Source organism: Pygoscelis adeliae, unplaced genomic scaffold (assembly GCF_000699105.1).
Source record: "Pygoscelis adeliae isolate BGI_AS28 unplaced genomic scaffold, ASM69910v1 Scaffold9, whole genome shotgun sequence".
Classification (NCBI taxonomy): domain Eukaryota; kingdom Metazoa; phylum Chordata; class Aves; order Sphenisciformes; family Spheniscidae; genus Pygoscelis; species Pygoscelis adeliae.
This window is the reverse complement of record NW_008825557.1, coordinates 1,268,985-1,294,890: the sequence shown is the minus strand read 5'-3', so window position 1 is coordinate 1,294,890 and position 25,906 is coordinate 1,268,985. Positions and strand designations below refer to the sequence as shown.

The following is a 25,906-nucleotide window of genomic DNA, read 5'->3' as shown; positions in this document are numbered from 1 at the left end:
TTGGGTCAAATTAATTTTATTATGCTCCATGATGAATTGCCACCAGTGCAACATCCTATTCACTGTACATTTCAAAAATTCACATACTAAAAATTTCAGTTCGATAAATGGAAAACTGAATGATTGAGAAGTTCTTACGGATTTCATACGTACAAGTGGCTAGCTGATATTGTCTATGCACATAGAGTGTTGAGATACAAAAGCCTCATGCTAGTTCGTTAATTGCTAAGGCTATCTGGACAGTCATTTAACCAGAATATATAAGAGAGGCCTTCATTACAATGTTTAGCAACAATGCACCAGTATCATGAAATGCTATCTTCTGCTCACAGTGCAAGTGGCGGAGTGCTGAAGCATGCGGTTATGACTACCTTAACTGCCATTGCAGTCTTTATGTCCGAAATTTATCATGTACAAACACTACTTTAAAGTAAATAGTAACCTGGACACCACAGAATGTGAGTGTACTTTATGTATGAAGAAAAAGAAATAGAAAAACCAAAACCTTTCTTTGGCCAGTATCTACAAATCAAACTTTTATTCAGTAAGGTAACTCCAGAGCTCCCAAAACCTGGAATAGAAGTTTGATTAATGAACTGTGATGCTTAATTATTAACTATATTACAGAAATTCCAATTCTGGGAACATAACAGCTAAACATATCTAACAAGTAGCATGTCAGGAAAACCTCTAGGCCTCATCTGCTTAATTTTAAAATGCCCTATATGCAATAAAAAATAAGGGAGCAGTGCCAGAAGTTATATGAAAGCCATACAAATATTTTCCTTATACACAAGTTCTTAACTCCACTGCCATTAGCTACCCCAGGCTGCACTTGCACTTGATCCAATGCTCAAGCCATTACAGCAGCAAAGCTAGTAGGAAGTGTTTCTAGCAGCAGAGGGCAATGCGAAAGTTACCGCAAGAAAGTGAGACCACTTGGAAATTTTTTTCCTCAAGTTATGTGCTTAAATTACTCTTGGAAGGAAGTTAGCATCCTCTGAATAATTTAACTACAACCTTACCTCGCCCACTACTTTTCAGCAACTTTCCTTTCTTCTCATATGACTAAATTAATTCGCTAAAGACTAGGTTATAACTGGGTTAGAAATCCAAGCCGTATCATGCAGGTCCAGCCTGTCAAGATCAGGTTCATCACTGGGTTTCAGTCAATACAATTCCGATAACTTAAATTTAGTTTGATAGCTTGACTACAGTCAAAGACCCAGGACACTACGCATTAACTACGCTCCAAATATGACTGACTTAACTAAACATTCTGTGCCAGATAATGTGGTTTTAAAAAAGATTTTCTACCTGAAAGTTACAGTAAGTACAGTAATTAATGCTGCAGATATTAAATACCCACGTAGCATAGATTAGTATTTTGTAATAGGCAGATATGCCAATGTTTACTGCACTACGAAGTACAACTTATATAAATGTGCAAGCTGTGAAATGAGAATCCTATTTTCCATCCACTTATTCAAATACTATTCTTGTGAATCGGGTTCTTGATCTTCATCACAACCCTTGGTCTTAAAGCCAACATATGAAGACAGAATATTTCCATAAAGTTCAGTACTTATTCAAAGTGTATATTGAGTTAACGGCTTTCCAACTTTATGGATGTAGGATTGGTGTTTCGGCATTTGTTGTGTACCATAACGCAAAGACTGCAAAGTAATACCACTTATGTTTACTTTATTAGTACACCAATGTCCTACAAATTTTAAAAAGTAATTAAACATTATTGAAGCAAGCATTAAACGCAGCCCTTCAGCCTGAAAACCACATAAAATTGATTTTAAAAATAAATCAAACTGTAGCAATTGCCAGCCTCCAGTATAGCCCCCAGTAATTTACACTTCTTCATTCTTAAAGTAAGAGCTGGGAAGGAAAAAAAAAAATAAAAAAAAAGACCGAACTTGTCTGCATCAAGGATGCTTTTACCACTATTACAATGTAAAGCCACCCTGTTTAACTTCAGATAGAGAGTTCCCTAGTTGAAGGATTTAATTACTACTGCTGCTCAATAGCAGTCAGTATTGCTACAGTTAGGGCAAGGTAATCTTCACAACTAGCTGTGCATTTCTGTAGTGATTTTGTTTTGTGTAATGCATACTGCTAAGATTTGAACTGCAATGTTGTGATGTATTTGAAACCATGCAATAGTATAAACCAGCCTCAACATTCACGTAGCATTGCATTTGAAATGAAGGGGCTAAATAAACTAAGAGCTGCATCACTTAAAGAACATAGTGCTATACTAGGTTTTAATAAGAAAATTTAGATACAGAAAAAGTAGGGTATGAAAATAGTGTTTTCCTTCTTGCATTATAACTAAATTACATTAAGGTTTTTGTCAGTCTCACATATTACATTTAAACTCCCTTATTGATGGAATGGAAAGTATTCACATGTACATGATCATCCAGGTGTAAACTTGCACACATTAACAGGGAGTAGCTTTGTAGAGGATTATGACAAACCTTTACAGATTAAATGAGGTATTGCACAGATTAATAAAAAAGCAAAAGGCAACAAAAATATACAGCAAATTGGTAGAACATTTACATGATAATTTTACAGAATCCATAGACAGAAAGTAGTGTTTAGTATATCATTCACCTTAAAAAATATATATATAATAATATATGATCAATCATCCCATTCGTCATCATCCTCAAAGTCTTCTTCATCATCTTCATCCTCATCTTCATCTGTAAGACAAAAAAAGCAAGTCACTTGCATGCACCGAATTAACATGACAAAAGTGTTATTGATTTCTCCCACAACTTTCTGAGAACAGAACATCAGTTTAAGGAGGTCACAACAATATATGTGGTAATACTCTATTTTAAGATTTCTAGACATGACATTCAGTTTAGATAGATACTGGCTGAAAGTTAAATCTAATTTGTTTCCCTTCTCACGCCTTTCCCAAAGTAGGAAAAATGTATCTCGTTTTCTGCTATGAGAAAAAGAATCAGAAGTTCTCATTTAACACTTACTACTTATTAATCTTTCTTAGAGAATGTGAGAGTGGCCAGCTTGTTCCAGACTGGATTTTAAATTTCAAGGACAGATTAATTTCTGAAACGTAAGAACCGCTTCCCCAGGTTTACTACATAACGGGATTTCTGTTTACCATACAAGCAGATAAAAAAAAATTTTGTGAGCCAAGTCTGTTGCGGTTACTGGAATATTCTAAGTTATGTAATGCACATCAACTTCAACATCAATGTTTGTTGTTAACTTTATCCAGCCTTCCACTATTTTTATATGTATCACAATTTAAAAGTTGTAGCCTGTTAAAATTGAACTACTTATTTGTTAGGCAAGAGCATTTCCTTCCCTAGGAAAATGCTGTATTTAGCACCCTTCTGGTATTTAATTTATGTAAAGTACCAAAATTGGAGATTGCTACATAGGGCAGAAAATCAACAAACTATATTGCACTTAGTCAAACGGTCTGCAGACTGCAAGTGCAGTTTTGGTATCAAGGCAAGCTCTGGAAGAAAAATATATCAAAGCCTGAACAGAAGAGACGTAACCAAACAGCTGCACTGCAGCTACTGAACTGCATTTATTACAGGCTGGTATTTGAGAAATGCAAATCCTCTTGCAGCCTTATTTTTTTCCAAGCACTGAAGTGTGAAAAGTTGATCCAGCACTAGTATGTGACTAGTCAAGTAACACTAGTTATCTGAGTATTATCCAGCAGGTGGCATCCAAAGCACACTGGAAGCCACAGTTTTAAGAGCATGAAGCTTTAGCTTCTAGAAACAGAAAGCATTAAAAACCTTCCTTCCAAAATATTTTGACAACTTATTTCATCAGATGTCTAGTGGATAAGAATAAGTCAGTTGTGTGTTAAAAAAAAAAATCTTTATAAGGATATTAACCTCGATTAGTAATTTTTAATTCAGTATTACTGCAAACTACTATACACCAGTAATTCAAAGTAGCACGACGTAACCATTCAACTCATCACTAGGGGTCTGCCTAGAGCATTCTGTATTGGACTACGCCGAAATCCATGCTTTTTTCCAACGTTTTATGTTGAATAGAAGTGTTAACTCTTGAAAACCTGACACCGTGAGGTCAGAAAAATTCCATCAGACTCACCTGAAGAATGAATGGCTTTGCTCCTTTTCTGCATAACTTCCATTAATGCACCCACAATTCCTGAGGTGGGTGCAGGTGTAGGTGGTGCATTCTCCTGACCATCAGATACCTTGGAAAAAAGGATACATTAGAAAGATGCAATTAGCAAAACAGAACTTGTTTATTCTGAGACAAACTTCCTTATAAAATTAATGAGTTTATTTTCAGCCAGAAGGAAGAGTGAAACTGCAGTTTGCTGCTTTAGCTCAAGCTAAGTTTTTATTTATAAAAAAGTCAACCTTTTCTCTTTTGCCATATAACACAACTGTAGTTAGCCCATACTCAAGATTAAATATTTCAGCTCTGACTGTCATGAAGTGAGCGCTCAGCTAAAGGAAAGCTTCTTAATATGGTTGTACAGGCATGACTTGTATGGCTGCATAATCATTATTTATTTTATCCTGTGTATATACCACAAAATATTTTTTCTTTTTCGGGTTTGTTAACCAGGTCTCCTTTGGGTTGATAATCCCTTCTGAAAGTAATAGACTTTGAAACTGCATACCTGTAATGGCAAATAAACATTAACATGCCCTCACACTTTTTACATCAGAAGCCTCAAGTGCAGAAGAGTGGCAAAAACAAAGAAAAAAAAGTACCCACGGGCAAAATAATTTTGAAGATAGTCAGTGACATCAAGAAGAAATAGTAATAGCCTGAGCTGCTGCAGCAGGAACAGCAGAGGCATCCCCCACAGGCGGCACTTTTCCAGACACAGGCAGCCACCTTCTTACAAGCCTCAACATTTGCAGAGCACAGTGCCATTTTAAGATGGGGGAAAAAAATTAATAAGAAAAATCTAGTGTTTGCCTTTCACTATTGTCACTGCTGAACTCATCCCCTGCAGTTGTTTAGATGATTTTAGTGAAGTATTCAGTAGACCAGCAATCTTTCATAGTTCTTGCAAAAGTTCTTTACAGCCACGACATTGTGGTATCATCATTGTAGGACTTATGCTTAAAGCTTTACTGAAAAGTGAGAAATGAATTTGAAACAAGGATAATTTCATGCACCAATACTCATCTATAGCAAATACGTGTTCTAAGCATTTTCTCAGTGCCATTTAAAGCATTACTTCAAAAACTCTAAAAGTTATGATCCAGCCTGAAACAGAGCCACAGGTTACTGTTCACACTGCAATACTGCAGCCGTTTGCAAGTCCCAAGGGAACACAGATGAGAAACAGCTTTTACTCACGGATTTCAGCTGTATACCCTGTCGTATCTGGTCTAACAGTGCATCTCTTCCTGAGCAGGACACTGGTCGACTGTTCTGTTCTACTTTCTTTAACTGAGCTCCTTCTCTGATTTGATCCAAGAGTGCTGCTTTGTTTCCTGCAGGAACTGGAAGCTGGTGATCAACCTCTGAAGGAAGGCCTGGTGGCGGAGGAGGACCAGGAGGGGGTGGAGGAGGAGGTGGTGGTGGAGGAACAGATGACCCACTTGCTGGTGGTGGTGGTGGTGGAGGAGGGCCGGATGGTGCAGATGATGAATGCACTGGTGGTGGTGGAGGATACATCCTGTTTGGAGGAGGTGGGGGCACTGTGGCACCAGGTCTAGATGGAGGTGGGGGTGGAGGTGCTGCTGTGGGAGCTCTTGAAGGAGGTGGAGGTGGTGCCCCTCGGCCCCTAGCAGGGGGGGGAGGAGGGCCTGAGCTATGGGGAGGTGGTGGCGGAGGTGGAGGGGGTCCTCCTCTGCACGGTGGTGGTGGAGGTGGAGCTGAAACGAAACAAAACAATTTAGAATTACATGCTACTCAATAACCATAGGTCTTTCAGAGGCTAGCAGAAAAATTAAAAAGGCTTTGCCTTGCCTTTTGCAAGGATCTCTGTGCCTGTGTAAATTTTACCAATGCTGGATTAAGTTGAATATAGCTGAATATAGCCCCTATGTCTGTCATGTATTCTGTAGAACAATCAACACCGCAGGAAGCAAGTGCAATACATAAAAAGACTAACTAAAGTCACAAAACAAGCTTGGTCATTAATTTTGGTTTGGTCCTATGGTAGTAATTTTCTTCATAATCCAAGTGTATCTTAAGTTAGTGTTTCAATTTCTCATGACAAAATGCAGAAAAATTTCAGAAAAATCCTCTAAAATTTTGTTGAGCTAGGACAGAAGGCAAGAGAAAGAAGTTTTAGAAAATACACTTAAAGTGAAATAGAGAATTTCCACTTGAGGGAATTACAGAGGCAAATATTTTTTGAAGCATCATCTTCTAGTAACAAAAAACTACTAATGCATTACGATGCAGCGTAAACTCTGGGGGACTCTTAGTCCCTTTTACTGAAAATTAGTTCCAACAATGTCTTTATGGAAGGGACCGTAGAAAGGAAACAACTTCAAGGCTACCTCAATGCACAGGATCGTTTCTATGTGAAGTGGCCTTGACATATACGTGCTCTGCTAATGGCATTTGAAATAACACCGTTTCATTTCCTCTTCTATTAAGCATCTAATGGCTTATGGTACTTTAGGTTGTGTGGTTATTGCAAGTAACTACATAATAATCCAGGTGCTGTCATACAACTAAGAAAACTCGCATTTGATTTCACATGCTTTGATAACGAAAAAGGTATTACGCTCAAGAAGATACTTCTTTACATCTTCTATTACCTCCTTCCTGTTACATGCTGAGAAAGTAGGCTGTCTGCACTGAATACAGAGGGGACATCCCTAAAAAAGGGATTTTGAGGAAGCACGAGACACTAGCGCCTCCTTCCTTGCCCATCTTAGAGAAACATACCCCTCCTAATGTTACGTGTTATGTTCTTAAGTTCCACAAACTGCTCTGTTCTTTTCCATCCCTTCAAAAGAACAACATGGGGAGTATCTCCTCTCAAACTTCATATATTTTGCAAGAGACATACTGCCAACAATCTTGGTTTTAAAAAAAAAAAATCCCACCACTTTTTGGCTGACATGACCATAGTTTCCTTTTCGGCCATTGGAGGCCGGTATTTTCAAATATAACTTACTCAGCAAGCACTATAGACTTTTCTGTGTTACTGAAAAGATATGTAACATGGTCATGCTCCAGAGTCTGTAGCGTCTGTAGATTTTGAACACCAGGTTTAAGTTTTCCTGTGAGGAAAATAGAGGGATATGCCACATCCAATCTGTGGAAATAAGAGTTCACGAGTTTTTATAAGGCTTATCTACACTCAGCTGGAGTGAAATGAGGAAGGAGAAACAAGAAGGGAGCACCGTTACCTCATCCTCTCTCCCTTCCCCCCCCAAACAGATGGTACAAGCAAAGCAAGAAAATAATTTAGATTTTTATAAATGCACATTAACCTGAACATGGCTATTAAGAAAAAAGGTATGTAAGATGGCAGCAAACTTTTTAGCAGGGCCTGTTGCGACAGGACAAGGGGGAATGGCTTTAAACTAAAAGAGGGTAGATTTAGACTAGATATAAGGAAAAAAATGTTTTATGCTGAGGGTGGTGAAACACTGGAACAGGTTGCCCAGAGAGGTGGTGGATGCCCCATCCCTGGAAACATTCAAGGTCAGGTTGGATGGGGCTCTGAGCAACCTGATCTAGTTGAAGATGTCCCTGCCCACAGCAGGGGGGTTGGACTAGATGACCTTTAGAGGTCCCTTCCAACCCAAACTATTTTATGATTCTGTGATTCTAAAATCTATTGATGGTATTGTCACTAAAAAAAAACCCCCAAAAAAAAACAACCAACGAACAGTACCAAAACTAGGGAAAGGGCAGGAAAAACAAGAAAGTAACTTCTATCTGAGCAGAACGTGTCTGCAACTCTCTAGCCAGCATCCTAGCAGGGTGAATACGTAAGCACAGAAATTCTTGCAATAAAACACAGAAAAATGTGTTTCAGTTGAGAAAGAACACTTCAAACAGCAGTCAAGCCTACACATCAAATAACATAATTGCGGAAAACCCCAGTGAAATACTGGAATAGTTTCTCTACCTCTATCAAAAAGCACAGAGGTAGATTATTATCATGCATGTTAAAGATGAGGCAGCTTTTCTTTCAATTGCGTACATGCAAGTGGCTGTAACTTGATGTTAACACATATGTAATAGAAAAATAGGCATCTTTAAAGTATTTTAAGCTAGTCGTAAGACTCCAAGGCAAGTCTTCTCAATTCAATTTTATGGTCAGCAGTCTGGGATCAACAACTCTGTAAACATTTAAACAGAGTTAAGATTATATAAAGAAACTGCCTGATTTCTTACTGAGAAAAAAAAAAAAATCATAACTGAAATTTTGCTTGCAATTTAACTAAGAAGTTTGACTATAATTTTTAGTATTGCAGTCAACCAGGTGTGGACTAAGGTTTCTCATCTAGGAAAGAAATCACACAGCAGCATGAATACTTTGAAGCATATGCTTAGATGCCAGCTCAAATACGTACCGCTCCACCGTGGGGGACCTAAGGAATATGAAGAAAATTAACTCTATCCCAGCCAAAACCAGCACAATGTAACAAGTCATTGTACCCTGAATCCGTATCTGTTCAGTCACTCGAACAATTTATTCACTAGTTTCAAAGTGCTACAATTTCAATGGCATTTATATCCTATTTCTCTTGAGAAGTGTTCTAGGCAAATTTTTGAAAGTTTGACATTCGCAGTGTAATTTTCAGACTGACTTGCTATGTTCCACTAGATAATCCATCAGCTGAGATCACATTTAAAGGTTAGGCAGGAAATGGCTTATTTGAGAATTTTCTTGCAGCAGAAGCCTGCTCAAAACTAATACTTTTTACTTTAAATTAGAAAAAAGCTTTTCTTCTTTTTTAAATATTAATATAAAATTTGCAGGCCTCTAGCTGTTGCAAGGTTCATTACACAGTGCTGCCAGGGTAAATGGGCACCACACATAGACCTGTCAGACACGTGCTACTACTATAACTGACAACAGCAATATTGCTTCTAAGATTTCAATTTATTTATACGATTGAGATTATAAAACAAATATGCAACATACAGTCTGAAAAATCTATATGGAATATACTGCATAGTTTTACAGTCAGACTAAGTGTTACTGGAAATTACTTAACTGACATACATAAGATCCTTACTCGTTAGGGAACTCTCATGGGTCATGCATGAACGTTTTTACATAGCATATGGTATACAGAAACATTATGAAATCCAATGCAACTGAGGTGACATGAAGTCCAGAGAAGAGAATCAAAAAACTGCTCATGATCAACAGCTTCTACTCTTAAGACAAAAAACACCCTGCTAATTTTTACATGGAAATAAAAGGAATCCCACCTTGTCTACGCAGTTCATTTTTAACAGCTTCCACTCCTCCTGTTTTTTCAATGAAATCATATATGACCTTTGAAGTTTCTTTGTCTTTTAGTTGAGCCTCTGAAATTCCACACAGATCAAACAGGTTTTTCAGTTCTGGGTCTAAGTTGTTCACCTGCAAGTCAGATACATTAGTTTTAAGTAGCTTAAAATAGAAGAGTTTTTTGAAATATCATTTGTATTGGGAAAAAAAACCCCACAAACCATGTAGTTAAAAGAACAGTAAAGCCAAGAACATGTCTCTGGGTTGACTTTTCAGTGAGAAAGGACTATTTTAGGAGAGGTAAGTACCTTGCACAAAAACGTTCAGTTTTGCATGTTTTCCCCTCGATCCCAGATCTCTCCTATTCACTTCTACTCCAACATCTCTATGTTTGAATCATATTATAAAAATCACAATTTATAACTATTTTGATGTTAAATTTACTTAATGCCAATCTTTACAACTTACATTAAAAAGCCTCTAAAGTTTTTAATTATTCAGTGTTTTGAATAACTTATTAAATTACTTACATCAAAACCTGTGTTTGGATCCCAACCAACATGTCCAATGTGTCTAAAAAAGCAGAAAAGTCCATTTAATCAGCATAAAAAGGACCTTGTTAACTAAAATAACAGGACACCAAGATAACTATAGAGATTACTACAGCTTCTACCTCCAGGCTTATAAGACACTGAGCAATTCTTACTTCTCAGTGCCCCACTTGAGAACGGAATATTAAGATTTCCTTAACTCCCACTTTTTGTCTTGTGTCAAAAAGAGCAAGTGGAGACGTTATTTTCCTCCCTTAGGTTATGGTCTGTGGCAAAACATGAAGGGTCCATGCCACCCTGTGGCACATATGGATGGTGATGGAAGGACTGCACAGAGATCAAGGGAGGAGTTTGGCGTTTATATAGTAACTGGACTTCGAGCTACTGCCAAAGTCTTGAGTGTCATGCAGCTGGAAAACCTCCTCCTCCCTACCATCGCTGTTTGTTCTCTCATCACCCTTCTCCCATTCACCTTCTTCTTTCAAAGAAAAGTCAGGATTGTTTTTTGGATATAACTATGGTATAACTATGACTCTGTGCCCCTCCAAGCTACTTCATGCAACTGCTGTTGGCTATAGAAGACAGAACCATCACGTTACCAGCACTCCATGTTTTGGGTTTCTTTTTGCCAATAGCCAGTTCCAGAAACACAGAGTCTTCAGGAAGTCCCATTCAGAGTTTTAAAAATACCAGGTGAGCCATTAGTAGCCAACACAGCCTAGACTAAGCTTGTCAAATTACAAGGACTGTTTTGCTGTCCTTATACAGTGCCTAGCGCAACAGACCTTGTATTCTTGCTTGGGTCTGTTAGTACCACCAACAGCACAAGTTTTCCTAATAAGATTACTGAAGCGCAGTGATCAGTTTTGGTATAACTATGATTAGTTAACTACTTAGTTTGAGGGGTAAGAAGTAAAAAATCTGGTTTTAAACTAACATTATGCTACAGAAAAGGCAAAAAAGGGAAGCGCTCCATTTTGCTTAAATATTTAAATGCCTTTCACTACCAAAATATAGGATGATTTATTGATTACAGAATTCTGGATGTTAAGCTACAGCTTGCTTCACATAAATTAGACACACATTTCCTAATACACAGTTTCATATCCAATTGTAATATATTAACTGGCATATGAAAGTTGGCAAATTTACCAGCAAATACAATCTTACCCATATATCTCTGCATATCTGTGCAATTCGTGATGCCCTTTTAAGAGGTTGTAAGCATATGATTCAGAGCTTAGTATACTTAATTTATATTAAAATTTATATGGAGTAGCGTTAGCAGTATTTCTCATTTAGTCTTCATCCTTCAGAGTAAAATACATTATTGCACACATTGACTGTAACACATTGTTTTCCGAGGTCTTTTCAATGAAAATGCATACTTACCAGGTAACTGCAACTCATGTTATTTAAAAGAATGTATACAGCAATAAGTTATATTAATGTTAAGTATAGGTTGATTATTTTTTTCTCAGAACACTGAAAGTCCACGTATGTCTAATAGAAGGCATTTAAAAATTGTGTCTACTGATTGCAACTTTGATCCGGCATAAACAAACAGTGACAGTGTTGGCCTTCACCAGTATCACAGCTCAAGTTACATACAAGTTATCCTTCTGGCATATTTGCCTAACAATACCAAACACCAATTCCCCTATGTTTGTACAAAACCAGCAATCGAAGTGTCTTACACAGTAAAATGACACTTAGCTGCACTCTGCAGGAAACTTAACTAGACCTTAAGCTAAACAAAATAGACTTTCAATCTTCTTTTGCAAAGGTTCACAACTTACAATTTAATGTTACATTTAATGATATGGGAACATATCTTTTGTTTGAACTTCATTAAATATTTTATCATCTTATTCTCAGCTTCTCTAAGTCTCCTTTAATATTTTATGAGTGCACATAATGTTCTGCAATGGTCACAACCTGACAGACATTATAAACAAAATCTCAAATTCATTTTGTATCTGCGCTGCTGCACAACCCTTTCCACAAATTCTGATCAGAGGTAAGACACACTAATGCAAATAATTATTTGCAATTTTGTCTGCATATGCTGAAGTCTGTGACAGCTGCCAATCACCACTCAGTTTTCTTTCTTTCACTCTTCTTTTCTGCATTTTTGAGTTTAAGTGACATTAATAGATGCAGCACTTCACTGATACTCAGATCAGAAAGAACGTGGTTGACGTCTGAATTGTCTAAGCACAGTCTGCTTAGGGAAGCATTTTAGCCATCTCTCCTTTTACTTCCTGCCCACTATCCCATTCTACAGAGCACTCTCTCAAAACGCTGTGCAGTAACATTACCGTAACCGGTAATACCAGCATTACTTTTTGGAGTTTTATTCTGGGAAGGCACGTCAGTGGAAGTGATGCAAAATAATGGTTCAAAAGAACAAGACATTCACTTGGCATGTAAACCTCACACTGGTTTTCTAATACTTCACAGGAACTGATCTTTCCAGTAACTAACTCAAGTTCTTTAAATTCCTGTTGCTTTAGCAAATAAAGTACGCTTATTTTAAAAGGCAGAAGATTAAAATACCAAATTATAGTTCAGGAAAACTGTAGTTAATTCAGTAAACTGACCAAACCCAAGTTTCATGAAAGTGAAGCTTAAAATGATACATCACAACTATTCTGAAAGATTGAGGATGCGTAAGAAACAATATTAGAAAAAACAACTCATTCCTAAGAGGTGTAAACATGCATGCTGTACTTTTATCACAAGGTATGGGTACTAGCCCATATACCAGAATAAGTAAGTTTGTAAACAGAAAGCCAGAAATAAAAACGTGGCTATGTCATTTCTTCTGTTAGGACAAGTCAGGACCTGCATGTGTATTTTGTACAACGAAGCACAGCTAAGTAGGCACAGTGGCAAGAAGAACAGTGTTAAAGAGTTGACCATTGAGGCTAAATATGAGTCTGCACTGAGCTGACCACTTCAGTAAGACATTTTTTTGCAGCTAAATTGTTTTCTAAACTATTTTAGGATAGCAAGTTACTTTTTGTTTACAATTGCAGTAAACTCCTCACCTGTGTATAAACTAACTTGCCTTTAAACTCCGCAGCATTCCAGCTAGCATTCACTGTAGTTCAGGTTACACACAACAGTCGCACATTTAAGTCTTGAGCATTTGCAAGTGTAATTGACACAAAAGAAACCAAAAAACAAACCAACCAACCCCTCCAAGCCCCCACCAAAATCCAAACTCAAAAAAGTCCTTACTGGAAATTAGATGGCGTTCCAATATCTGCCTTTGTCAATCTTCTCTTTTTAGTTTTTCCTTTCTTCTTTTCTTTGGTATATGAAATATTGTTGACTTGTGGAGTATAAAATCTGTTAGTTGTAATTTCTGGGTTTTTGATATCAACAGTTGCCATCGGTAGATTTGGGCCTGTGAAGGTAAAGTACAGGATTTTTACTATCGTGTTTCAACAAAGCCATATTTAACCTACAAACTTTTTTCTTTTTTTGAGTGGCAAAATACTCGTACTGTAGCCATAGTTCTACATGCCACATGCATCTGGCTGGATTCTGGATGTCAGAAACAAACTAAGGTATTTGCGGAAGAAAAAAAAAACAAACCCATGTTGCTAGAGCAGAGCAATGGCAGGAAAATTTTCTGAACTAGAATTTGATTTTTGCAAATTTGGCAAAGAAAGTAATTCTAAACTAAAGAGCTTTCATGTGCACAGAACACATGGAAAGAGACACATTGAGGTACAGCATAGCTACAATCCTACACAAGATTAAAGAAGTGAGTGCTATAAACAGTAACACCCAGCACGCCATTACCTTGGCAAGCACCGTAAACTGATCTTAAAGGAGAGGGAACCTTCGCTTAATAAGCCCCAAGTGGGAATGCTTTCTGCCATCGCACACAGAACTAGAATATCACAAGAACTTCAGAAGGCTGCTCTGGATACACTGTTGTCTTCGAATATATGACAGTATCTATGGAACTATTCAGGATTTCTTATTTCTTACTCTTTGACAGGTTTACAAAATAAGTTAAAAGTCCCAGACCAGAAACAAAGCTTGAGGAGCCGTGACAGTGAAAACAGCACCAGAAATAGAAATTAAACACTCAAATTATGAATCATGTTCTCAAACCTTGTTCTTCATTATAAACAATTCTAAATAACTACTTGCATTACTTAAAATGCATCTAAATTATACTTCTGCCAATTTTAGCATTTTACCATTATATTACTTGCATAATACTAGCAAATAAATACACCTGGCATGTTTTCCACTCAGGCTCTTTGGTTTTGACAGAAGATAACCCCTGACATAATTAAGTGATAGTAGTATTTAAATATTAGGAGGCAGTTTATGCATTTTCATACACACACACACACACGTACGTATATGCGTATTTTTAAAGAAACCTGCAAAAAGGATAAGCAATCTCATTCTTCCAACACTGAAACTAAGCAGTCAGTTTAAGACCACTTTGGCCAGAAATAGCTTGAAAAGCATCCTCCACTCTGCTGTGAGTTACTACCCAATGGTTAGCAAATCAATTAAAATAAGACTCATGCATCCAGTCTTACTGGGCAGATGATAAAAATGTCTAGTTAGACTTTGATAAATCTGAACGTAAATTTTGACGTTATTTTTTCATAACTACATTTCGTACGGATAATGCAAAGTTCTCCTAAGCATTCTGAAAGGACCAACATGCCTTAGGTTTCACAGTCCAAAGTCCAAATCAGAAAGGAGGAGACAATACAGTAGATAACATAGCTGACATTAGGAGTTTAACACCTCAGTGGGAAGCACCTAGTACCAGCCAGAACAAGAAACAAGAACAGAAACAGGACAGTGGGCTAGACAAAACACATATGACAACTCCTACGTTCCTGTAGGAGTCTTAAAGGACAAGATTTAAAACTGCATTGAACTGCAGGAAGAATTTCTAAAGTGTTTTCTGCAAAGCAGAAAAGCCTTGATCTAGAAAAGTTATGATCTAGACAACTGTCCTTTGAGAATACCAAAAAACCAAACTGACCACATACAACCAAGCAAAACAATTTGTACTGTTAAAGTTACACTTAAAGTTAGCATTAATTCACTAATTGCCAAATATTATCAACCCAAAACTTAACAAGTGGAGTTCAGTAAATCTTCAGGATTAATTGAAAGTTACAGTCTTAATTTCATTAGATTCAAAAACAAAACCAAAAATACTGTAGTTCACTTTCACTTAATTACCTATTGTATTTTCTCACCATTACAGTGATATTTGTAGTTTCAAAAGCTATACTGAGGTTCAAAAAGAAACATGTACCTTAGCACTTCTAGAAAGTTCTTGATATTCTTCTCACAATTCCTAACAGTCTTTGAAATTACACCTTTTTTGCATGTAAAATCCTAAAGTAACCATACATGGTTTTAACCATGTAAAGCAGCAGCCATTTGCAAATTGGAAGTTTTATTCAGCTCAGCTGAAATTAAGGACTGATAGCCTGGTATTAATTCCTTGATACTAATGATAGTCATACCAGAGATCATAGTAAACTTAAAGATAAAAATTTTTCTTACCGTCAGGTTTAGACCTGAGATGTCCACGAGGGATAAAAGAACCTTGCAAAGAATTGTACTCTTCTAGAACTGCCATATTTATATCCAGTAAAATTTTTCCCATCATAAGACATGCACCTTCCCCATCAGGTGTAGATAGCTCAATAAATGAAGATGAGAGAGGCATATAGAGCTCATCGTTAGGAAGTACCTGACAGTAGAGTGGCCTTAAGCATCCACTGTTATCAATATCTGTGACATCTTCAGAAGGGGCTCCAGAAAATGTAGTACAGAACATTTTGAAATGTTAATGCTATGAAGTTCTTTGTATTTTGTTTAGAATCTCTCTAGGCATCTGTCCCAGACTACAGACAGCCCTACAATAAATGCAAACTGTTCTAGTTAACATCTGAAACAAAATTCCGCCACATGGTTCTCAAAGATTCCCTCAAAACCTAATTCTCTGACAAATCCTTATTTCATCCAGAACTTCATTAAGAGGTCAGTTCAACCACAACAACTCTTCTTTATTTCCATAAGGAGACCTAGCTATTACAAATGAGTAAAACATAAATCCCAGGAAATTACAGACTAATACATTTTACATAACTGTTAATGCCAATTTGATTTTAATCCTGCAATTCTACAAAAAAAAAGAAAAAAAAAGAAAAAACCTTAAATCCGTATCATTGAAAACGTCATACGAAAAGACAGAGTGCTTTTTCCGTGCAGCTTCAACATATGCAGAAAATCCAGACAAACAAGCCCCACTAAAACAAAATTCCCCACAGTATTTCAAGCATGGATCATGTGAGTACAGAAATGTGACTGTTCTTGTTTTTCAGTTTTAAAGGTAATTATGCATTGATACCTAGTACAAAAAGCAGGGAAATTCCTTTTCCCAATAGAATTTCACTGCATACGGAGAGTAAAATAAAAACTAGCCGATCCTACAACAGTTTTGGTTGTTTTTTTTTCCAGTGACATGCTAATAGTATATATCTGCTCTAGTCTGAATTCCAAATACTGAAATGCTGAGTCTGTACAGAATATAGCCACCTGAGGCTGTAACACATACCCTGACCATGTCTCACCTGTGACTACAGAGGGCACGACCACACTTAACTCTCTGCCAGCAGAGAAGCCAGGCATTATAGAATTTGACAAAAATCAGAAAAGGAAAATGAACAGGTTGTGAAAGAGTACGTGGATGTCCCAGGGAAACAGTTTACTGAAAAGCTGGCTAGTGATTATAAACCTGAAACACTGGGCATAAACCTGTCTTCCACAGAATATTCAGGATAAAGGCATAGGACGAATGACTGCAAGTTTAGTATGTGAGTATTTTTGAGGAGAAAATGCTGTTGCCTGAGGTCTTACAGGATGAATTATGCAGACTACTTTAAGCCCAAAAGTTTTTGCAGGCTTAGTTTTTACAGGTTTAGTTTTCTTAAATCTTATTCCAATCACAGATAGCAAACTAGACAAACAAATTGTTTGTGTTACTGTTGGTAACATTTACAGTAGAGACAAAGGCTAAATTTTTTGTGGTAGGTGGCACTACACAGCCACCACTGCTGTCCTCCTTCCCGTCTGCTCTGCAGATATTGCTATCAGGGATGCACTGTTAGGTGAGCAGAAGCAAATGTCACTCAAGAGGCAGAACAGTTAAAACCACCTGAAAGCTCAGAAAAGCTGGTAAGACGATCATAGATGGTATTACTATGATTGTTTCAAAACTAAACAACCCAGTTCCAGCTGAAGGAATTAATACTAAACATGCCTGGTCTAAACTGATGATTGCCTGAACTTCCTCAAAATTTAATGTTTATGAAACAGAGTAATTTTTTTGAGAAGTATTCACATGGCAGGGGGGGCTTTATTTGGATATAAAAGATATTGGGAGTTCCCATAATTCAGGATTAGTTAAGGATTACCTATTTTGGTGTCCTACCGAGATGCTTGGACATCTTGGTTAGCACAAATTTAAGACTACATCGTCAGGCCATAAGGAGACCTCAGATGACCAGTTGACTATACCCTTGCTCAAACAGCAAACTAACAGATACAGTGATATGACTTATTATCTGGATCACCAACAGAAATATCACAGGAGAAATAACTTTTTAACTTCAGTGTGAATTCAGAACTACAAAGGCTCCAAACTTGATGTTCACTGATGTGCATTTTTCACTTGATTTCAGAATAGATAGTGAAAAATTTTTGGATCAAATCGATACATAGTTTTGACTCCTTCCACCAATTTAATGAGAGGATCTCTTGAGGAACCTATATCTTCATGCCAGTGAGATGTATTCCTGACAGGCAAATAGATTCAAATAATCCTTCATGCAAAAAAAAGTTTAATATTGACAAACATATGACATATGACCAAATGGCTATGTTACATGGTTAGCCGGTTACACTGACATTGAAGTTTTATGGATGTTTTATGAAATCTGTCATCATTAAGCCTGCCTTTAGACAAATAGGCTAAGATTTAATTTCAGCAGTCGTTTCTGTATAGCGATGCTATATATGCATATTCTGAAGACCAAGCAGGAAATGCAAGGTACAAAGTTTTCTTCTCAGTTTAAGCTGAAGCGCCTCTGTCCTATTTGCAACGAAACATACTCCTCCAAAAACATTCTTTACAAATGCCAGCTAAGCCACAAATCTTTCAAGCTACAACTAAACAAATACCAAAGAACAGAAACAAGACAAGTGTACTAGCCTCCAGAATAAGAGTTTACTGCTTTTGCCACCACATAACTATCCTGAACAAGTCCAAAACAAAGCTATACATAAACAGTAAATGACAGCAGTAGGAAAAAATAAAATGCAGTGATTCATGCAAAAAGCTTACCATTTGGTGGGTCTCGTCTTTTTTCTGTTGAAAAAGAAAAAGAGCTATTTATTCATAGGTATCACAGGAAAAATTGATTCTAAATTTTAGTTTCTAGTGAAGCTTTCAAAGACCTTGAACTCAAACTTAAGAATCTATTAATATCCTTAAAGCCTACTTGTTGTGCAGTTGAAACAAAGCATTACAGAACAATAAAACCCCAATCCTAGATAATAAGCACCAATTTCAAGTGAGCAAACTGAGTAGGAGCATAAGGAAATAGCTACTGAGTTGGTTTCAGACATTTTGACTGTAAGGTGAAATATTCAAAAAATAGGTAAGGTGAAATATTCAAAAAGCAGCTGTTTTGGTACAATCTATCAAAGCAAGATTTTTGAAGCGTTATGCTTTCTGATTTCCACTGAATGAGACTGTTCCTTCATTTTTATTTGAAATACAATTAGCACTTTTATACAGTATTGTTCTCCCACAGAACCTAAAATATATTATAATTATTTTTGGTTTTATGCAAAGAAAATAGGACACAGAGGGGCAAGACACTTCACCTATGTTATCCAACAGGTAACTGAATAATACGGAACAGAACAAGGGTCTCCTTAGTACTAATCTGATATTCTCTTCACAACAGCAAACTGTTTCACAGACCATGAAGAATTTGGCTTGATGATTTAAAATTTAGTTGTAAACATTTCACACCTTAGTCCTCTCAGCCTCTGATAGTAAATTCTCCTTTAAAGGAGATTTCCCTCACTTACTATTAATTCCTATCCACCACATTTACCTACCCTGAAACCCATCAGAAATAACATTTACCTACCCTGCCTTCAAAACCCCCAGTAAACAGTTACGCTATTTGTGTACCTACACACACACACTCTTAAGAATTCTGCATTTAGAAGTACCCATATGGGCAAACAGTTTGTCATCTCACCACACCAAAAAACATGGCTCTATAAGGCGGGCTGACCATCCTTCCCTTTCAGATCTGGAGCATCTGAAATCTAACAGGACTCCCAAGAGTTTTGTATAAGAATTTGTAACAGACTTTTCAGCAAGTCCCAGAAAAACCGTTAACGTTATATTTTTCCAGATGCAAACATAAGGGAAAAGGAGAAGGTGCCTCCACAGATGGTGTTGACCTTGTCCTAGGAGTATTTAAAAAAAACCACTATAATCCTAAGTGTGCAAGGCAAGTCAGCCTCATATCAGTCAGCTGATCTTCAGGTAGGAATAAAGAACCTGTCAAGGTCATCAAACCTTCAGAGGAAGGTGACCAAAACCCCTTGAGAATGAGAATCAACTTTTGCTGAGCAAGCCTTCTAAAGTCAGACAGTTGCCTCTTAGCTCACAGCAGGTTACTTTTAGGCACAGAGGTGGAGAACCTCTGCAGAGGTGCCTCAAGCAAACGGCATCAGGTCTGGGGACCGGGGAGGGGGAAGGCTTTTTGGCCAAATACTGTGCTTTCTCTTCCTAGAATATTCAGTTTAAGAAACCACTGGTGGTGTACTGCAAAAAACCCAACATCCCCCCCAAACTCAACTTTTGGAACATAATTAGGGTTTTATTCAACAACTCAGAGACAGCAAAGAAGAGTGCAAGTCATTTGGCACAGGATGGGAAGCTGGCAAAAGCTGGAGGTATTCATAGAAAGTGTTACGTGGTCTTGGTCCAAATCATGGGAATCTGTTACAATTTTCATTAGAGGAAAGAGTTCTAGAGAGAGAAGATAGTGGAAAACAAAGCAAGACATTTTAAACACTTCCTGTAATTTTTGCTGGGTATATAAAAGATTAATTTGTGGCCCAAAGATACTAGATCTGTTTTTCTATGGTTCCCACTTCTGACTAGAAAGTATGAACTCCTGTTCTGAAGTGCAGATGACCTGACTGGAGAGTGGCGGATTTCTCCTTTTTTGAAAATGGAGATGCCCACCGATCCAAAACAGATCAACTTCACCAGCTGCCTATGACCAAAAAACACAGCTCCCTTCAATAAGTATTCCTGGAAACAAGAATGATCTCTGCTGAGACTTGAATCCAATGCAAGCTGAGCACTTCAGAGATGCCCTTGTCTCCCAGGCAGCAAAAACAAAAGCTGTGACCAAAGATGGAAAAAAAAAAAGCTCTCCATATTAAGTATCCAGCTTGAAGCTTATCAGGAGCTAAAAGCTTGTGGAGGAAAAAGGCAACTTCAGAGAGGGCTAACAGAGCTCCCACCCATGAGCTACAAGCAGTCCATAAAAATTAGTCAGGAAGCCTCCTACTTCAGAAAGGCAGTTAAGAACAAGGCTCTGTTCTACAAGTCTCTGTTGCCCTTTAATGGCTGAGTGCTCAGCATGTGAAGAGGACACTTGTGTGTGTGTACACACATTAACATTTCTGAGGCAAGATAATAAAAATAAAAACTAATGGTACCTAAGTGCAAGAATACCTAAAGTGAGAATGTACTACACCGACAAGCACTGAGAAGAGAAACACTGTGTTCACCCTGCTTACTGGGGGAACTATTTGGGATCGGTTTAAGAAGTAAATGGAGAGATTATTTAAGTAAGTTTACCAGAGAAATTAACTAATTATAGTAATTTCTTCCTAACCTAAGGTTAAGAATTTGACTTTAAAAAAAAAATATCAGAATTTAGCTAGATGAAAACTAGCTTGATATTAAAAAGATTAAGACAACACATCAACAATTCCTTCTCTGCCTTTCCCCCTCATTCTATTCTCTATTAGATATTTTGTACATGTGCAAGCTTTTGTACATTCTCTATTTGGAGCCAAATTTTCACCTCTCTGGAACTCCAGATGCACTTACTCAGGAGTTGTCTGTATACTGGAGTGCATTTCATGCTGAGTGAGGAAGAGCAAAATACTGTTGCCTCTTCTTGCAGCTGTTAGACAGTATTTTGTGTCCTAGTCTTGGCACCAAGACATAGTTTCATGAGCCAGAACTGCTGTTCCTGCTACCTTCCAACAACATAAGCTTTCCATAAGACTCCTGGAAAAGTCTCCTAGCAAGCCCTGAATGGTGTAACAGGCTGCAAAGTGATCACATGGAGTACTCATTTCAGTTGAAAGCATGTCAGGTGGCATTGCTATGAAATGAAACATATTTTGGAAGGCATGGGAGTAAAAATCCCATTAAAACAGAAAAGCATCAAAACTACTGGACTATTACCTCTGTGTTTGAGAAGTTAAGATGCATTAGAATACACACAATTTATATATACATTATAAATAATATACAACTTATATTTAATTTATATTATATATAAATCTATGTATAAATTAATACAAGTTTTATAAACATTTATATATAAATAAACACCAACAGCAAATCAGCTTTGACTTGGGCAAGGGCAAAGCCTTTTATTTTAGAAGTGCAATTAGATACAGTCACATCAGTGACAAATACAGAACTCCATCTGGTGGCTTGACTAAGGAATCTCATGATTGTTTTCAATTCTTGTTTTGCAGCTCTTAACGAGAAAAAAAAACTTGGAGGTTTTTTTTTGTTTGTTTGTTTTCAATTAAAGTTGTCTTCAGGTTGTAAGTGTTTGCAGAGGGGGAGTTCTTTGTTAAAAGACAATGTATGGAGTAAGCTCACCCTACAACATGAGTTTGAGTATACAAACCAAGATATTAGCTCAATGAGTAAACAAGAAAAACTTATGTGGTCCTGTGAAAAAAAACTTTATCTGGAAGGACAGAAGTGAACCTCTGTCCTGTGAACAGGAGGTTTGACTGAACCACTTTTTTCAAACAAAGTTTGCTATGGCCAATAATACAAACGTATTTTCTCCCAAGTCATGTCTGTGCACTGTAGCACTGTGTTTTAGACACATAATAGAGTGAAACTTCAGAAACAGGAGATGCAAGCTGATGCAAGATTACTTTTACACAACAAGTATGAGAAAGATTATTAATGTCACTTCTTAGTGACCCCACTTCTTCTCATGAAACCCTATGAACTTATTCTAGTTCTGAGCAGAGGGAATCTTAAAGAAGCTATTTAAGCTTCTGGAACAAATGCTCTGCACCTGAGACACCGTACCTGAATGAAATCCAAGTGAATACATATAGATCATGTAGGTTCCCAAGAATACTTGCAAGGATGGCACTCCCAAGATGAGGGCTTCCTCCCTTTATGTTAGTCTACATTGCATTGCTAGTGCAATTCAATTCCCGAATGGACTACAAAAAATGCATCCTGTAGCTTGAACACAAGTCCACACTACAGCTTACAGCAAGCCTGAGCACATCCACGTGTTCCCAGCCTGTTTTATATCACCTTATTCTTCATGGACATATGGCTGTCAGACAGGCAAGTTGTTTATGGGCTCCCTGGAAAAGGACCAAGACAAGATCTGTAGGAAGCCTGAGCTCCCTTTAAAACACTGATCATGTTCCTAAGGCATCTTGCAGCTGGCAAAAAGCATGCCGTGCTTCAGACTGTCCTGTGCTGCTACGGACAGTATAGGCACATTATGTCTTCTGTTCTTGTCCTCCGCCAAGATCACTGGTTTTGAATAGAAGATATTTCTCTACTAAATGCTGGACCAATGCCAAAAATTCATTCACATGAACTACTGAACATACCAGATGGTAAAATCTTTGTTACAACCCACTTGGGCTGAATTTAAACAAATCAGTTATAAACAGCCCAGAGCTAAAAGAGTGTTTAGTCAAATGTGAAAACAGCTTACAGAAAGATTTCTAGTTTTCCCACTGACAGCTTACCATTTTTGCTTCCTCCTGATCTATATTTTCAAACACCACAACCCTGGAGTCTCAGCTTACAAGGAAACTTACAGCAAGGAGCAGCAAGTTAAGTTATTTCAGATTATTTTTGCACAATAGAGAAAAGAAGCACACTTTAGAACACAATTACTTCTAAATATAAATATGGCAGTAGTGCCTCCAGTAGCTTTCAGACAGAAGTAGCTTCCTGCCTCCCCCCATAACAACATAAACAAACCTGAATTTAAGATTAATTTGAATATTTACCAGATTTTCTCTGCCGTCGTCCAAGTAAATCTGTTACTGTTTTGCGGAATAGTTTAGCTTCTTCTTCATTAGCAAAATTAAGACCAACTTGACATGTCTGAAAAACATTAATATTCCCCCACCCATGACTAAGAAAATGTTTCAAAGGCTTTCTTAAATGTCTTCTTACACCTTCTGAAGGTGTAATCAGAAAAAATCATCACTGCAAATCTGGAACCAAGTCTTAGTGAAACAGTCTATCTTAGGAATGTCTGTCTACGAATCAAGTTTCCAGAGATCATGGCTAACAAATTTGAGCAAAATCTTGTAGCTGAAATCAAATGGGGGAGAGGAAAATTTGTGCTTTAAGAATATAGGATACTTCACAAACATCATCTGCAAGTCAAAACGTAATTTCATTAAAGGGAGTTGAAAATAAAGAACTACATTTTATGCTTCTGTCCTATGGATTAAGTTTTCCAGTTGAGACACAAAAAAATCCTTTTATAAATAAGCTTAAAAAGCTTCAAGGAACACAGGTAATATCATACTTTTATAAATAATTTACAGAATGAAATAAAAAACCTCAGTTATATTAAAAGAAGCTACTGTTCAAATAAAAGGCATTTTAAAATAGGTATTCAAAGATGTTGAGACTCACATCTCCAGCAAAGGTATGAAAATATCCTCTAGGACTATTATATACAAAGTTATTGTACAGCTCCTGCTCCCACAATAATTTCCCATCCTGAAAAGAAGAAAAAAAAAAGATTTTGAAAAACTTAGACAAATTGCAGACTTTAACTTCTTTTACAATAGAACCTATTAAGAGTTGGAAGCTGCATGGTGTTAAGCATCTACCTTGCTATTAACCCAACGAATGAGATCAAAATATATTGGAACTTGTGGAAGAGCTGTGGAAGACTATTCCATCAGGTCACTATGTTCTGTAAACATTCCTGGATGTTTTCGAAAAACATCCTTCAAGTTCTACAATCCTGCAATAGTGATACTGGGAGCAGTAATAGTGAGCAGGGATAGGAATACAGTGTTAACAGCAATAGCAATAAAGGAGACTTCCAGTCTCCTGTTATTATCTCAGGCTTGACTTGAGAACAGTTAACTTAAAGGCAACAAAAATCTCACCTTTTTAAGAAGTTTTATATATTTAAGTGGCATTATAGTTCAGCACCCAGGGAACAGGTTTCTCACTAAGTCTAATAGCCAAGTGACCAAATCACAAAGTGAAATGCAAATGCCAACTGGCAATCCTGAAGAAATCTGAGAGACTTCAACCACTGAATGCTGACAGATAACTAGCTGTTCCTGACTGTAGGGATAACGGGAAGCTTTCCAAAGTCTCAGCAAAGTCAGTAGGACTTATGCTTCTCAGTATCATTTTTGTAACGAAAACACATCTTGGACACTTCCTCTCTTAGTTCCCACTGCCTTGAGTGAAATATTATAATAGGACAAAGATCTTCAGTATGAATGTATATATTGTGGAGTGAAAAAAAACCCAAACTTGTTTGTCCTGCAGTTTTCACATGCACCAACACACTAATCAAAAAGATTGTTTCCACCCATACAGAACACAGCTTCTATTTTGTTAGTATCATCCAAAGTAGTGGATTTTGACAGCTAGCCATATCAGTGACACTATACTAACTTTCACTAGCTTGACTAATCAGATCCGTAGAGGACAGCTTCTGTGAGCTGTAAGAAAATTGTATCTGATATTTATTTCATCCATAAAAGCTGACATCTATGAAATAATTTAAATTCAGAATACCTGAGAAAGTTGCACTTGCCTATTAATAAGCACTGTAATTGCACTGCTTAAAGCACAACCATTTACTTGAGAATTTCTGAGTTTGTAGATACGACATCCTACACTCATTCAATTCTAAATGGAGAATGAATACAACCAAGCTTAAAGAGTCTGAAAAAGAAAAAAAGATGCTTACCTTAATGTCAAATATTCTGATAAAATACGACCTCTGCGGATTGTCCTTTACAAGGCAAGCTACACCACAGCATTTCTTTGACCACATGGCATTGCGATCTGCGGCATATATTTGAACAACTGCTGAAGACATCGTCTAAAAAGAAAAGGTAGCTATTACTTTTAAGGTAAAAATCACAAATTCTACATTTTGTCTTTTATCAAAGCATCTCTTAATTTTGTTCCTTGTTCTAGGCAGCAACTTTGATGATTTCCCAGGTGGTAACACAGTAAAGTTCAAATGACCCCAAATCACTTCTATGCTTTAGATTTTAACTTCTACATAAGATTTAGACAGCTTAAGAACTCAACTGAACTTTTTTTTCTTGCTCATAAAAATCAGCAGAGACTTTGCCTGTAAGAGGCAGACCAGGAACTATGGTGGTCACACAGAGAAGCCCCACTAAATTTCTTTCTGTTTGGTACTTCAGACTGGACAGAAATGCAATACTTGGGCTAGAACTGTAAATTACACAGCGCCTGGAAACACTCCCAGGTACTGGAACG

The 25,906-nt window shown here is 37.2% G+C and overlaps 1 protein-coding gene across 1 annotated transcript; it reads right to left on the bottom strand.

Annotated features, from left to right (window-relative positions):
• Window positions 1-25,490, bottom strand: WASL (Wiskott-Aldrich syndrome-like). The gene is made up of 11 exons (XM_009332262.1): window positions 25,362-25,490; window positions 24,056-24,142; window positions 23,416-23,512; window positions 18,413-18,436; window positions 13,246-13,414; window positions 9,979-10,021; window positions 9,427-9,580; window positions 8,559-8,576; window positions 5,368-5,888; window positions 4,132-4,240; window positions 1-2,723 (listed from the first exon to the last, which is right to left on the bottom strand). Exons 1-11 carry the CDS (start codon window positions 25,446-25,448, stop codon window positions 2,662-2,664), a joined length of 1,371 nt encoding a protein of 456 aa, XP_009330537.1. The 5' UTR covers window positions 25,449-25,490; the 3' UTR covers window positions 1-2,661.
• Window positions 25,491-25,906: the final 416 nt, after the last annotated feature.